At 40.4% G+C, this 16,921-nt stretch overlaps 1 protein-coding gene across 4 annotated transcripts in view; it reads right to left on the bottom strand.

The window, feature by feature from the left end:
- CAP2 (cyclase associated actin cytoskeleton regulatory protein 2) overlaps positions 1-16,921 on the bottom strand; it is a 209,245-nt gene that overhangs the window by 192,083 nt on the left and 241 nt on the right. The window contains exon 1 of one of the 4 annotated variants that reach the window (XM_049884538.1): positions 16,739-16,878. The exons of 1 other annotated variant lie outside the window; for it this stretch is intronic. Coding sequence is in view for 2 of the 3 variants with exons in the window: in XM_049884518.1 (XP_049740475.1) it covers positions 62-147 (86 nt within the window). In the remaining variant the exon portion in view is untranslated. Of the gene's footprint in view, positions 1-61; positions 354-16,738; positions 16,879-16,921 lie in introns of those variants that run through there. 2 more of the 4 variants (XM_049884518.1, XM_049884544.1) reach the window with 2 other exon arrangements.

Below are 16,921 nucleotides of genomic sequence, written 5' to 3'. Positions count from 1 at the left end.
GATTGAAGTAGTGGTATATGCCTGGTTATTACACACATACAGGCACATACACACGAAATACCTTACAGTGAGTGCCTCCAAAGGGGAGAACAAAACAGACGAGTAAAGCAAAGATAACCAGTTGTCGTTGAGTTGAATCTGACTCATTATGACCCCATGTGCGTCACAGTAGAACCGTGCTCCACAGGGCTTTCAGTAGCTGATTTTTCAGAGGTAGATCACAAGGCCTTTCTTCTAAGGTGCCTCTGGGTGGAACTGAACCTCCAATCTTTTGGTTAGCAGCCAGCTGCGTTAAACATTGGTACCACCCAGGGACAATTTGCCTAAAATGAAATAAGTAAAATGTGATGAGCTATCATCCTCTTTTGAGAGGTATCTGGGTTATCTCATTCATTGTCTAGGCTATTTCACCACTTAATAAACAGAGACATTAACTTGTAGAAAGCTGATAATAAAGCAAAAAATTGTTGTCTATAAACCTGAATCAGCATACATCTGTCAGTTTGTTGTACTGTGGTGGTTTCAGTGTTGTTATGATGCAGGAAGCTATGCCACCAGTATTTCAAATACCAGCAGGGTCACCCATGGTGGACATGTTTCAGCAGAGCTTCCAGACTAAGACAGACCAGGAAGGAAGGCCTGAAGATCTGCTTCTAAAAATTAGCTAGTAAAAACCTATAGATCGCAACAGAATACCATTCAATATAGTGCTGGAAAATGACGCCCCAAGGTTGGAAGGTGCTGCACAATAGCCCAACAATGGGCTTAAACATGCCAACAATCATGAAGACGGCACAGACAACATTTCATTCTGTTATACATAAGAGAGTGGGAGCCAACTCGACAGCAACTAACAACCACAACATACATATGAAATTAATTTTATCCTGTGGAAGTTCATTTATTTCCTTCTCTCACTATTTTTAGAAGCCAGATTTGAGTCTATTAAGAGAATTCACTTCAGCATTCCTTATGTGTGTCTACTTTTTGGATTCTCCTTCAAACCAACTATAGACCTTTCTGCCTCTCATTTTTAAATAAATTAAATCAAATCTCTGGCACACGTTCATTTTTCATTTGTATGAGAGTCATGTTTTTATTTTCTTTTAAAATTTATTCTTAACATCAGTTTACATGTAATTAGATTTATCTTATTTTTTTAAAAACAAAGGTTTAGAAAACACATGATTTGCAAAAGGATCTCTGTGCAGGCATTAAAATCATACACTTTCTCATCCTTCACACTGATATTCTAAAATCTCCCTCTATTTTCCCCACCCTCCTCCCCCACCACTCCCTCCTCCTTGAAATTTTTATATCCTTGGGCAATGGGATTAAGTGAGATTCAGGAAGAGCTAGATATAGGCCTTTCTTATATAAAGTGAGAGAGGGCAATTATAGGAAAGAAGGTGGGAAAGGGAACCTACATCTCCATTATCTGCCAGCTCTTAGGAAGCTCAGTCTTAGGAAAGAGGACATATGGAAGATGACAGTTTGGAAAGTTATTTTATCAAAACACCTGTGCACACAACTATTGGTCTCTATTCACCTGGAGCAACAGAGGAAGAAGGAGAGTCAAGAATAGGAGGAAGAAATGGAATGTGCTGCTAACTGTCTCCGCAAACAACTGCCTCCTTTGCTATGACACTGGAAGAACTGGATGGTGCCTGGCTACCATTACTGAACATTTTGATCGAAGAGGCTGTAGAAGAATCCTGATCAAACAAGGGAAAACGTAGAACAAAATTTCAAATTCTCTTGGACTCCAGACTTTCCAAAGTCATGGAGGCTGGATGGACCCCTGAAACTACTGCCCTGAGATAACCTTTAAATCTTAAACTAAAAACATCCCCTGAAGTCTTAAAACCTAATACCAGTTTGGCTTAATTGGTTAAAAAAAAAAAAGTCTGCCTTGAGCATTATGCTTTTTTAAGAACTGTCTATATGGGATCAAATTGAGAATAGCAACTAGAAAGATTAAGGAACCTTAGGGGGCAGTAAGTTTATGTTAATGGAAAAGGAACAACTCCCTTAAGAAATCTGACCGGACAGTTTTCTTAAGAAAATGAGAGTGAGAATGGTTACACAACTAGAAGAACGTAATCAGTGCCATTCAATCGTACATGTAGAAACTGCTGAATTGGCGTATGTTTTGCTGTGTATATTCTCAAAAAAGCAGCAAAATAAATAAAATTAAAAAAATAAACCAACAAACTGTGTGCACATACCTTTGTGAAGTTTTTACAGATGGTAAATGTGCACAGTTTGAAGACCTAAAGCGAGAGGCATAAAAATGAGCCCCACCTCAAATTCTATACACTTGAATCATTTGCATCAACAAACCTCTTTTTTAAAGTTTTGAATTATGGAAGAACTTTAATTAGATAACCTCAGAACAGATATTGAGGGAAGTGGATCCTAATGAAGGATGAGGCCATTCTGAAGTAGGACTGGAGAAGAGGCAATGAAAGTTTGTCCATAAACTTCCACAAAGTACACAAACTGAACTTTGAACAACCAGAGGGTACCATGAGAGTGTTAAGAAGCAAAGAAGAAATGGAAATGAGGGAGAAATTAAACTTTTAAACTTTCTGCCTAAATACTGGTAGGCCTGCACTGTACCACTGAAAATCTCTAGCCATAGCTTCTCCCATGAGTGCCAAGAGAAAGCCTGTCATAGTTTAATCTACCTAATGCCAAGCAACCAACTGGATGGGCTTTTCCATCAACTAACTCACCTGGCCAGATATATGGGCTTCCTCCCATTGGAGAGAGGTACGTAAAAGTACCAGGCCTGTGTTCATTAGATGGAAAGACCACCCTTAAATTACACTTATCCTTCACCTACACACTCTGGGCGGTACATAAGCTTCTAAGCAGATTAAATAAAATGGGACACCCCAACAACATATGAGACTGATCAGTCTGAGATATGTATCCATCACTTGAAAGTCCGACCACCTATCTGTCCTTTGTCCTACTGTGGCGACTTGCATGTTGCTATGATTCTGAATGCTATGTCACAGGTATTTCAAATACCAGTGGGGTCACTCATGATGGACAGGTTTCATCAGAGGTTCCAGACTAAAACTAGAAAGAAAGGCCTGGTGATCTACTTCAGAAAATTAATCAATAAAAACCTTATGGATCACAACAGAATATTGTCTGATAGAGTGCTGGAAGATGAGCCCTCTAGGTTGGAAGGCACTCAAAATACACAGTGGCAGCAACAGTGGACAGCCAGAGGGTACCATGACAGTATTAAGAAGCAAAGAGGAAATGGAAATGGAGGAGGAATCAAAATTTAAACTTTTAAAACGAGCATGCCGATGATCATGAAAATAACTCAGGACCAGGCAATGTTTTGTTCTGTTGCGCACAGGGTCACCATGAATTGGAGCTGACTTGAAGGCAGCTAATAACAACTTGGAAGCCTGTTTTACCCAGATCTGGAAAAATCTGATTGGACGGTTTTAGTGTGATTTAATTTGACTGCTTCTTATCGCCTTGGAGTAAAGCAATCTATCTCCTAAGAATCCCAGTGATTCTTCTCTGAGTAAAATTAAGTACAAACAAGGTGAGAAACAATGATGACAACCACTTGAGATCCTTTGAGGCTTTATGTTCACAGCTGTGGGACAAGAAGTTTGTGTGGTCCTTTGACTCTGGTTTCTGGACATAGCCTAAGCAATCAAGATGCCTTTGTCTCCCATATTAGCCAGGCAAGTAGAGGCTTCACAGGCTCTTTGCCAGGCAACTAACTTCAGGAAGGGAGGGGGCCTAAGACGGTCATGCACATTCATTTCTTAGATGGATCATAACTATGCATTAAGGCCCAAGTCATGCATATTCACTGAGGTTCCAATGACTAGGGGACCTGAGACCTTGGAGTGCTCTTTTTGGGGCCTCCTGGATTGGTGAGAACATTTATGCACTGCACAGGGTGTGGCACGTCCCTGGGGACAATGGCGGCCCCATGCCAGAACACTTGCAGACCTTAAATGATGCAGCTCTATGCTTGCATCCTTTCTGGTTACAATAAATGAGGAACTGTAGGTATGGGTAATAGTTTCCGTGAATTTTGTGAGTTACTCTAGAGAGCTATTGAACCTACTGGGGACTTTGAGAACCATCGGAGAGGCTGGCTGGTTTTGCCTATTTGACAGGGACTGGAAGGACAGTCCTGATTTGTGGAGACCCAACAATGGTTGGTTAGGGTCAGAGAGAGAGAAAGAGTGCCAAGTGGGTGGCTGGTATCAGAATGATGAAGTGGGGATATGAATTATCTTTACATTTTGGAAATTAGCCTGTGATGGCTATTATTCATCTAACAGCTTCATTACATCTTCCTTCACCGATATTCATCCTTGCATCTCCAGTGATTTTCACTGTGCTGGGCATATAACAGTCACCCAATATAGGGAGAATACAGAGGGAATAAGATGGCAGAATTTCACTGGATTTCCAAGTGGATTGATGCAAAGTAACAGAGGTTATTGTCTCATTCAACTCTGCACAAGCATGGACATAAGACAACCAATGTTGTCTATGTACTACAAGGCCTGCCTCTGGTGTTGTCAGCATCTATCTTCTCCAAGAACCATCCTCCTCTTCAATGTTGCCATTCAGACCACCTCACTTCTATTTTCAGACTCCTAGAACCCTCCTGCTCTTTAACACCTCCTCCTATCAAAACAAGAAAGATTTTAGATCAGACTTTTACATTGTATTCTGAGAAGCTGGAGCTAACAGGAACCTCAAAAGTTACCTCATTCATTACATAGATGTGAAATTTTCTGAATTTGGGATTACTGCATTTGGCTCTCCATTTGGCTAAGTAGTTATTGAGAAGCCAGGATTATTAGATGTCAAATACGCTAAACAGGGCAGATAAAAACACCATCCATAACAGTCAAAAGTTCTTCTGGTTTTAGGCACCTTCCTATGCTCCTTCTTGTATCAGACTGTATACTGAAAGGGAAATAATTGTGTTACATAATTTCTCAATAAAAGTGAGAACCCACTGCAGTCAAATCAATTCTGACTCATAGCAACCCTGCAGAACAGAGTAGAAGTGTTCATAGGGTTTCTAAGGCTGTAATCTTTATGGAAGCAGACTGCCACATCTTTCTCCTGTGGAGCAACTAGTGTGTTCAAACTGCCAACCTTTCCATTAGCAGTCAAGTGCTTAAAGAGTCTACTAAAGAGAAAAATAAAATGAGATAAGATGGAATTACCCTAAAACCCAGTGCTGTCGAGTCATAGATATATAAATTTGTTAAACAAGTTACCTTATCATGGCCTGTTTTGACCTTAGGGGGCTTCTGCCCCTTCTAACTACAGGTAGAAATATCCTGGGTGAACTGTCAAAGCTTGCTGCCTGAACCAAGGGTAGATCTAAAAACTGTTTGAGGATATAACACTAGATTTCCAATCAGCTTGTCGTCCAGAATAACCAAACTAAATCACAATTGGAAATACTGGATGTACAATAAGAGGAAAATTACAGTGTAGTTCATTGTCGTTAGGTGCTGTTGAGTCAACTCTGACTCGCAGTAGAACTGCCCCATAGGATTGTCTAGGCTGTAATCTTTACAGAAGCAGATCTCCAGATCTTTCTCCCACGGAGCCACTGGGTAGATCTGAACCGCCAACTTTTGGTTAGCAGCCAAGTGCTTAACTGAGGCACCTCTGGGGCTCCTTATAGTATAGTTTAGTAACCACTTATGCATCCTGCTTAAAGTTATGTCCCTTTGACTTAATGGTTAAAGTTGTCCTCCATCCCATTCTAAACCCAAGCGATGTAAGAGGGAATGAAGATGCTCATGAGTGGTTGGGTTAAATGATCCTGCTGTAGTATTCAGCTGTAAAGTTTTAGATTAGAGTTTTTACACACTTCTTAAGACATGAGAAAATACATATTAAAATAAGAATTTAAATAGGGTGAGAAATCAGAATCTCCAACCAGTAATTTTATCTTGGTTTGGAGGAATGAATCAGCTAGATATATATCATCAATGTATAAGTAAGAAGGAGAATCAGCTATGTTTTTTTGGCTATTAAAATACATGATACCAACACTCATACTGCACGACTGGGCAATTCCACACCTAGAGGAACTCTTGAACATATGCATCAATAGACAGGGACAAAGTCTTCAAACAGCACTCTCTAACAGCAATACACAGGAACCAATCCGAATAGCCGTCAGCAATAGATAACAATGAATAAATTGCAGAATATTTTTATTAATATATAGCTACATACAACAGTATGAATGCATCTTAAAAACCTGATGTTGAATTTTTAAAAATGAGAAGATTATCTATACCCTTTTTAAAAACAAAAAACAAGCAAACCTAAACAGTATGTTATTTAGGAATACATATGTATGCCATAAAATCTTTTACAATAAAATCAGTGAATGATTAACACAAAATTCAGGACTGGGAGGAATACGCGGAATGGCATATGAGGAGAGCATAAAGAAAGATGTAACAGTATAGGAAGCAATCTAGTCCTTAAACCCTAGTTTCTAAACCTGATGACAAGTTCACAGGTGTTCATTTGAAATCAGTACAGTGTTTATAATTTACACAGACTTAGCACATTCTTTTTACTTATAAACTAGTATATAATTGATTGTGCCTGACTCAGACCATGGTGTTTTCAATTGCCTCATATGCATGTGAAAGCTGGACAATGAGTAAGAAGTCAGAAGAAGAACTGGTGCCTTTGAATTACGGTGTTAGCAAACAATATTGAATATACCATGGACTGCCAAAAGAATGAACAAATCTGTCTTAGAAGAAGTACAGCCAGAATGCTCCTTAGAAGCAAGGATGGTGAGACTTCATCTCACACACTTTGGACATGTTATCAGGAGGAATCAGTTCCTGGAGAAGGACATCATGCTTGGTAAAGCAGAGGACCAGGAAAAAAGGAAAACCCTCAATGAGATAGATTGACACAGTGGCTGCAACAATGGGCTTCAGGCACAACGACGATCACGAGGAAGGTGCAGGACCAGACAATGTTTCATTCTGTTGTACACAGGGTCACTATGAGTCAGAGCTGACTTGAAGGCACCTACCAACAAGCATAAAAAATCTGCTAGAAAATATTCAAAACAAAACACCATACTGCCCAAAATAAGTTAATGTCACTCTTAAGGGTACTTAACTCAGGGGTATTTTTTTATAACCTAGGCACCCAGACAATCTGGATTAATCCTTTCAAAAGGTTCCTCTCCAAACCGTAGAATAAGGTTGCTACTGTTGTTAGTTGCCACTGAGTTGATTCTGACTCATGGTGACCCCATATGTTTCAGGGTAGAACTGTTTCAAAAAGTTTTCAAAGCTGTGACCTTTCAGAAGCCTGTTTTCCCAGATGCCTTTGGTTGGGTTTGAACCGCCAACCTTTCACCTAGTAGTTGAGTCTTTAACTGTTTTCACTCCCTGGAGCCTCTTTACAACAAGGTAGGTGCTAATTTTCTAAGGCACTGATACTGAGAATGGTTTTTATATTTTTAAATAGTTGAAAAAAAATCAAAAGAAGAATAGTATTTCATCACTGGCAAAAAGTACATGAAATTCAAATTCCAGTGTCCATAAATAAAGTGAAACCCAACCACCCATTCGTTGGTATTTTCTATGGTTACTTTCAAGCTACCATGGCAGAGTTGAGTAGTCACTAAAGTGACCATATGGCCAGCAAAGCCGAAAATACTATCTGGCCTTTTACAGGAATGTTTGCCACTTCCTGCACTATATCAACAACTTAAATTGCTTCCAACTTCTATGATGAAGAGTGGAAACCTCTTTGCTTCTTACCAAGATCACCCTGATGATGTCTCATAGTCAACTTCTCCTTCTCTTTATCCTTAATAGATATTTACACGTGTGCTAGCAAAAATTCAAGCATAGAGGTGTTCCGAGCAGGCTTTCAGTAAAGGGTTAACATGAGCCACTCGTGGGGAAACAAGGGAGGGGATGAAGGAGAAGTGACTGTTCTGGGAAAATATGTACAAAGAATGTTCCAGGAAGCATGTAACGAAAATGTTCTCGTAAATTACTTACCCAAACTGTTATCAAGAAATGTTTGTCAGAAAATAAATTAATCAAATGAAGAATTTTTTTTTTTTTTTTGTAAATATCTGTGGTATTGGTCATGCTGAAGCCTGTGTGTAAAAATTCTGCCCTTTTTCAGAACAGCAGAGCACTTTGTAGTTTAACTGTGTGCTGCCCAAGCTGAGTTGCTATTCCTCAATAAAACTCTTTGTTTTTACTCCTATCAGACTATGAGATGTTCTTCTTTGACGTATTTGGTGTCAGAAAAGGCATTTTAAATATGCATTGCTTCCAACAACCCCTGAGGTGTTGAGGAATCAGGTTCAGGTACCAGCCAAGGTGTTTGGGCTCTCCATCTCTGTGGACTCTTGGGAGTCATCTCAAGGTAAATAACCTCTCGAATCCGAGCTCTGCTCCCTTGTGTTGTAGCTCTTTGAGTTTCATTGAAGGATTTGTTTTTGTTCTTGCAAGTAAGTTTTTACTATCTTTCAGAAGAAGAAAAGGGCAAATCAGAACCTTCCTCCAAAACTTCTGCCTACTATATGAACAAACATTTTGGACCTTTAACGTGTGCATTCTTGCCTGGATGGGATGACCTCACTAAAGATAGTTTGGAAAATCAGTGGCCACTTTGGAGTTCTTTTAATTTATCCATATTAGCTTTTCTGTGCAGTGAATTGGATTAAACAACCTCAATACGATGCCTACATTGATTGGTATTTAGAGGCCTCCAAAAGACTTCAAGATAGCAAAATTGCTTTCCTGCAGGATACTGTTTCCAAATTAACAAAACAAAATAAGGAGCTGCAATATCAGAACTCTGCTCCTGTTCCATCTGCCCCTTTGCTGCCTGTCTCTCCTTTATACCCCTTCTTACCCTCCTATTCCTCTGATAACATTTTGAGTTTCCTTTTTACCCTGAGAAACCTACTAAGAAACTTTTACCAGAAATGCACTTTAGGATCCATCTTACTGATGCTGAGGACTCTCCCTGTGTTACCTTTTCCCCTAGACTCACTCAAAATTGCTTAGCATTGTGAAGGGTTTTTCAAAATTACATGAAGACCCTTAAAAATTTGCTGAGGAATTTAAAATTGTTATTGAAGTTTACCACTCTGGGCTCCCAGATATTTTACAACTAGTCCATATGATAACTAGGCCTAGAGAAGCTCGCTATGGTTAGAACATGATGAATGGGAAGATCCTCAGAAGAATTTAGCTCTAAATATAGATAAGACAGCTGCTGAGCTGCTTGAGGATGCTTGAACAATGAGTAAGAGATTACTTGAGGCTTTTCCTAAGGCCTTCCCCCCAGTAATTGATTGGACAAAAATTCATTCTTGTAAACAGAATAAAGATGAGAATGTTTATGATTATCAAACCAGGCTACTTCAAAAATTTTCTGAACACTCTGGTATTATCTTTTCTGCTCCAGATGCAACTGGAGTTTTTAATGCTGTTTTCATATCTGGATTAAAACCTGAAACCTCAGCCTTGGTTAAGAGGCATCGATTGGAATGGAAAATGGCCCCCTTTGTGGAATTGACTAATTTGGCTTATAAACTTTCTCAGACTCTTGAGGCTGAAAGGGACAAAAAAGCTAATAAATTGATAACCCTCCAGTTGTAACCATTACAGTCCCCAAATCAAAAGAAGAATGCCAAATCTTCTAGTGGCCCCAAAGTTGGCATCTGCCACTACTGTATGAAACCTGGTCATTGGAAAAATGAATTTTATAAAGTAAAAAACAAAATGAAACTTCCCAAAAAGATGTCCTTCAACCTGATATGGAATGAAGGGGCTCCAGGGACACAACAGACACTTTTCTTATGGTGGCATTTAATTCACAAGGGGAAACTATTGTAAACAATAATGGAGAACCTTGACAATTCTTTATTGACACTGGAGTCACCCTTTTTGCTATTAACCCCACTTTATTGCAAAAGCCCCTGCCCCGGAGTACAAAAACCTCTAAGGCAGTGGGGGTTATCAATCAAGAGCAAACACTAATTATCAACCCATTTCCATATCTCTCATTCCTAGTGAAGACTTATACATTTTTTTGCTTAGTCCTGATACCCTTGTCAATTTGCTGGGCCAAGATCTTTTGTTTAAATAGAACTGTCATTTGCAGTTTACTGAAAAGGGGGAAATATTATTAAGTTTTCCCAAACTCAAACCCACTGCCATTGAGTTGATTCTGACTCATAGCAACCCTACAGGACAGAGTAGAACTGCCCCATAGGATTTCCAAGGAGCCACTGGTGGATTTGAACTGCCGACTTTATGGTTAGCAGTTGAGCTCTTAACCACTGATGTCCCAAAATTTACTGACACAGGTTTTGAATTAGAACCGATACAAAAGGAGGAGACTGCTTGATGCTTGCAACTGCTGGTCATGCACAATGATGATTCAACTCAATCTAGCCCTCTTCCTCCTGATATTCTTTCATTAACTCCTGAAACTTTATGGGCCACCACATCTACTGATGTGGGCCAAGTTTTGACAGCAAAACCAATCAAGATTCCAATACATCTAAACTCTTGCCAAAGACTCCTCAGTATCTCCTTAAATGAGAAGCAAAGGAGCGGCTAGCTCCCATTATACAAGATTTCCTTTCTAAAGGCTGGATTGTCCCCTGCACCAGCCCTTGCAATACCTTTGTTCTTCCTGTGAAGAAATCAAACAATAGGGGACTGGAGGTCTGTTCAGGATTCATGTGCTATTAACCACATTGTTATTCCTACATTTCCAGTAGCCCCATACCCTTATTTACGGCTTTCCAATATTCCTCCAAATGTCACCCATTTTACAGTTGTTGATGTTTGCAGTGTTTTTTTTCTTTAGTATTCCTGTGCATTCTGAAAGCCAATATTTGTTTGCTTTCACCTGGGAAAGTAAACAATTTACCTGAACTGTAATGCCCCAGGGATTTACTTAATTGCCCATTTATTTTTACCAAATTCACCATGCAGACTTGCTGCCTTTGCAGTTTATGTACAAATCCAAGTTGCTACAATATGTCAATGATTTATTAGTATTTTCAACCTCCCAGTGGGCTTAAATTGACAATAATGTACTTTTGTTAAGGCATTTGGATGCCGGTGGACAAAAATTTCCAAAGAGAAAATACAATTGTTCTGACCTTCTGTCAAATATTTGGGCCAAAGTCTCTGCAGAAGGTACCTCTATCTACCCTGAATGAAAGGAAGCCATTTTTGCTCTCTCTACCCAGAACAAAGAAACAACTACAAGGGCTTTTAGGGCTTTGTGGCTATTGTAGGACTTAGATCCCTAGTTTTTCTTTGTTGGCCAAACCCTTATATAAATATTTAAAGGTCTCTAAGCCAGATTCATTCCAAATTTCACCAGAGGATGAGGCTATAGATAAATTAAAAGGGGCTTTAACAGAAACACCCGCTGTAGATTTTACAAACTATCATCTAGATTTTTTTTGTTTATTAGTATATGAAGTATCTGGAAACTTTTTAGGTGCATTGACCCAGAAACATGAAGGGTATCAAAAACCTGTAAGTTATTACAGCCTGCAGCTTGACCCTGTAGCTAAAGGATACTCTCCTCGTTTCCAGGCTGCAGCTAAAAAACAGGCTGCAGCTACTACAGCCAAATTAGTGGAAATCATTGTAAATACAGTGCTGGAATTTTTTTTAGATGTTTATGTGCCCCAGGCTGTATCTGCCACACTTAATTCTGCTTTGACTCAACATCTTTATGCCAGGTGGTTCACTTCTTATGAAGTTCTCCTTCTGGCTGCATCTAACGTTAGACTATATTCTGTGACTTGTTTAAGTCCAGCCATCCTTCTCCCCAAAACTGAGGATAATTACCCTATGCATAACTGTCTGAATTCAACTGAACAACTTTTGACTCCTCAAAAACATTTAAGAGAGACCCCTTTAACTATTCCTGATTTAGTTTTGTTTGTGGACAGTTCCTACTTAATCAAATTCTGCTGGCTGTCACTACCAGGCTGGACATGCCATCACAACTTTTACTAAAGTTCTTGAGAGTCAAACTTCCTGAAGCTACTTCTGCCCAGCGAGCTGAATTAACTGCCCTTACTAGAGGTTGTAAGCTTATTTCAGCAAAGTCTATTAATATTTACACTGATTCTTGTTTTGGGGTTGTATATGATTTTGACATGTTACGGTAACAAAGATTTTTAACTTCTTCTGCAACTGCCATAAAAAATGAAACTTTAGTGGTGGACCTTTTAGATACTCTGCTACTCCCCTCTGAAATTGCTGTATTAAAAATACAAGCTCACCAACCAAAAGGAGTACCCCAAACTGAAGATGGGAAAAAATTTTTTGAAGCTGCTGAACATGTTGCCTCCCACTGCCTCATTTACTCTTGCCACAATCCCTGAAAGCATCTTCAAGTCCTACCTGGACAATACCCCTTGCCCTCTGGGCCTATGCTTGAATGGCAGCTGGATTTCATTCTGCTCCTTTCCTCCAACGGAAATAAATACATATTAGTGATGATTTGGGGTCGCTATGGGTCGGAATCAACTCGAAGGCAACAGGAGTGATGACTTGTAGATTTTCACATTGGGTGGAGGTTTTACCCTGCCACCATGCAACTGTGGACTCTGTGGCTATGAAACTTCTTGAAAACATCATCCCTACCTTGGGAGCACCAAAGACTCTTTGTAGTGATTAAAAGAAAAAAAACTCTTGCCGTCAAGTCTATTACAATTCACAGCGACCCTATAGGACAGAGTAGATCTGCCCCACAGGGTTTCCAAGGAGCAGCTGGTGGATTCAAACTGCCTACCTTTTGGTTAGCATCCAAATACTTAACCACTATGCCACCACAGCCCCTTTGTAGTGACAGAGGGACCCATTTCACTGGTCAAGTCATTCAAGAAATATGTCAACTCTTCCCCATGTTTCAGAGATTACATTGCCTCTACCACCCCTAAGCTTCTCACCTAGTGGAAAGGACTAATGGTATAATAAAAACTCAATTAACCAAGTTTTATGAGGCCCTAAATTTATCCTGGATTAAGGTTCTTCTTTTAGTCCTTTGAACTTAAGATCTTCCCCATTTGGATCCCATAAACTTCACCCATATAATTACTGGAAGACCCTCCCACCCATCTCCTCATTACTTACACCTAGGCTGCATCCTGATGCCCCTCCCCATCTACTTTTTACTCACACTTGGAAATTCCTCTAACCCCTCCCACCTCCTCACACCCTGTACTTGGGCTTTCTCCTGACCCCCTACCACGTCATTACCCACATCTGCTCATTCTCCTGGCCCCTCCCACCACATCACATCTCATGCCTGGACTCCTTTTACCTGCTAGTTACCCTCACCTCATGGTGGCCCTCCCTCATGTTGCCTATACTAACTCTAACATTGTTCAACCTGAATTATTAAAATACTGTTGGTCTTTAATCCAATACTCTAAAGAATATTTTTTAACAGGTTAAAGAAGCCTCCGGTGACGAAAAGTTAGAATCCCAAAATCTGACTAACATTGCCCCAGAAGACTATGTATGTTGGAAAAGATATCTATTAAAAGACTCACTAGAACCTTGACGGAAAGGGCTGCATCTAGTTTTCCTTGCTGATCCATGTACTGCCAAATTACATGAAGTTAAAACTTGGATCTATCTGTCACAACTAAAGAAGGCTGACACTACTGTGGACTTGTCAACCCCCTGGAGGGCTAAAAATCACTTTGCAGCACCCTAGTGGACAAAAGCAGATGACATCTGAGGTAGACAGCTGATCCCAAGATCATGGAACAAGACTCCATGAATCTTGCTGAATTTTGTGAACTTTGCTTTATAATCGTAGCTATTCTTACGATATTAACTTTGCTTCATGCTTGTGGTTTTTTTCCTTGGTAATTTTATCCAACATGAAGGTCCATTTAGCTTTTATCATTCTCTTTTCAGTGGCATCTCCCACCACATGGGAAAAGAATGCATTTCTTACATTAGCCCAATCAGTAGATATTGGATATGTCATCTCCAACTGCCTTCTGGGCATGAAAATTCAAATCCATTAGCATTTCCTATATCTATCAAAAGCACTGTCCCCAGTGCTACTATGAATTTCAACATTATCTTTAAGCAGCTCATATGTGTTAGGCTATGACAACCCCCTGGATTGTTAGCTCAATCTCAGGTACCATGATTCAACCTAACTCACACTGTGAAATGAAGACTGACTTGTTCTACGATAAAATCATTTCCCATTTGGAAGAGATTGCAGATGACTTTGGAAACGGAATGGCTGCTCAACAAAGATCTTTAGAATCTCTTGTTAAGGTGGTACTAGATGATAGAATAGTTCTTGATTTCCTTCTAGCTCAGCAATGAGGGGTCTGTGCTATTGCTAACACCTCCTGTTGTGCTTGGATAACCACCACTGGAGAAGCAGAATAAGACATCAGGAAAATTATTCAAAAAGCTACTTGGCTGCATTTGATACCTCCTATGCCTGACTCTCCTTTTCCAGATATCTTTAGTAGGTCACCAAATGGTATTGGTTCCTGGTTGCATTCCATATTACAAACTGGCTTAATTCTTTTATTTTCTTTACTGATCTTTGTAGGATTAATCACATATTGTATGAAATGCTTATTGAATACCTGCAACCAAAATGAAACTCCACTAGCTATGCAAAGAGTTATGTATTTCAAGGAAGCTGAGTCCTTAGAAGAAAACTGATCCTATACCCGAATTTTACTTTTTACCACATGATATTTTTTTTTTTATGTGTGTACTTCCTTTTACTTTGAGTTCTATTCTTAAAAACCTCACCAGCATTTAGACTAATGAAGAGGACACACCTTGTTTCCCAGGGTGTTTTGCGTTGACCTTTTGTTGTTCTTTCCTCCCATTTGGTCTTGCCTGCTGCCATAACCCAAAGAAGGATCTACTCACCCTGAAGATGAGGCCTATTAGCTCAGCAAGGTGAAGAAAATAATTTTATTGACCAAAGCTTTCTGAGAAAGCAAAGTCCTTGCAGAAGAAAAGATACTCAATTGTGAGTGATCAGTGCCCCCTAGTGGAAGCTTGATCAAAAGGGGGAAACATGCTAACAAAAATTCAAACATAGAGGCATTCTGAACAGGCTCTCAATAAAGGGTTAACATGAACCTCTTGGGCAAAGGAGGGGATGAAGGAGAAGGGGTTGTTCTGGGAAAATTTGTATAAAGAATGTTCCAGAAAGTATGTAAAAAACATGATCTTGAAATTGCTTAATTGCTTTACCCAAACTGTTATCAAGAAATGTTTGTCAGAAAATAGATTAACCAAATAAACAAAGTTTTTTTTTTTTTTTTTAAATGTCTGTGGTATTGGTCAGATTGAACCCTGTGTACAAAAACTCTGCCCTTTTTCAGAACAGTGGAACACTTTCACTATGTGCTGCCCAACTTGAGTTGCTATTCCTCAATAAAACACTTTGTTCTTTCTCCTATCAGAGTACAAGATTTTCTTCTTTGACACATGACATCTTTATTCTAATTTTATTAAGGATGTTTATATTTGGGAATTCAGGGAGAAGTAGTCTTTTCTTGCCAAATGTGCAGTATCTTCACAAAGCTACACTCAAGCTATTGAATTATTTTCACAAACGTGTATTGCCTACTCATTACATGCTATGACTAATCATATACTGTTTGGTGCTGTAGGAACAACCAAAAAACCCATCCTTGCCCTCAATTCGCTTACAGTCTAATTAGACTCTATTACTAACAATAAGAACAATTTACCCCAGGATCACCCTACTGTTTTAATTTTACTTTAACTGGGCTTGGATATTTTATGAAGAATTCTATGGAATGTTTTTTAAATTAAAATAAATTTATATTAGCAATAAAGAAATAGTATCTCTGCGAACAGTTTTGGTAAACTATGATGCATAAGCCCCACAGGTTTTTGCATTCACATGACTCAATACCCAAAGGCTCTTGATCTTTTTGCTAGACCCTCATCTCTGTTCTGGCTGTATCTAATCCCTGTTGAATATTCTAAATGCAGTCATCCATATTTACTCATTTTAAAGAATGAGCAGTTCAAATATCGCCAAAACTTGCTGCATATTTGCTGGGACACCACGCTGGTGAGAATAAAGAAAGGGCCATCTGTACGTATGATCATTAGCCTTAAAAGTGATGATAACGCGGCTGCATCCACTAACCATCTCTTCCCAAAGCAGTTAAGATCCAGCTGTAGGATGCAGTAGTTTTTTTTTTTTTTTTTGGAGCCGTCCCTCAGTACCTCAGTTGCCTTTTCATTTTTTAAAAGTGACTCATCGCCTCAAGTCAGATTCTGCTCAGGAGCCAAGCAGGGTCCGTTTCTTTCCAGCACTTTCTGACCGAGGTTGCTAAGGTCAGATCCAGCCAAACGACACCCAACCCCCACCTCTTGAGGCTCTGAGTAGAGCGGGCGAGGACCCCGAAAGTTCGGTCCCCCTGGCACGGGGCAGCGCTCGCTGGCTAGCCCGCGGCAGTCGGCCCAGCGCCGAGCCCGCCTCCGCGCCAGCACCCGCCTTCCAGCCAGTTGGGGCCCCCAGGAGCGGCGGAGAGGCGGCGGGGGCAGGGTGCACCGCCGTCACTGAGCTGACCCAGATGCAGCCGCCGCCCTCGGCCCGCGTACCCCGCGAATCCCCCGCTCACCGCGCTCGCGCCCCAGCGCAGGTCCCCGGTCCCCGCGCCGCCTTTATGCCCGGCGCTCCTCCGCGTCCGGGGCCCCTTCCCCACCACACCCATTCGGCGCAACTTCCGAGCACCAGCCGCGAGATGCCCCCCCGCACCTGCACCCTCGGCCATCTCCACCCTCGCCGGGCACAGACAGCTCCC

Source organism: Elephas maximus, chromosome 1, assembly GCF_024166365.1.
Source record: "Elephas maximus indicus isolate mEleMax1 chromosome 1, mEleMax1 primary haplotype, whole genome shotgun sequence".
NCBI lineage: Eukaryota > Metazoa > Chordata > Mammalia > Proboscidea > Elephantidae > Elephas > Elephas maximus.
This window is presented reverse-complemented; position numbering and strand designations above follow the sequence as displayed.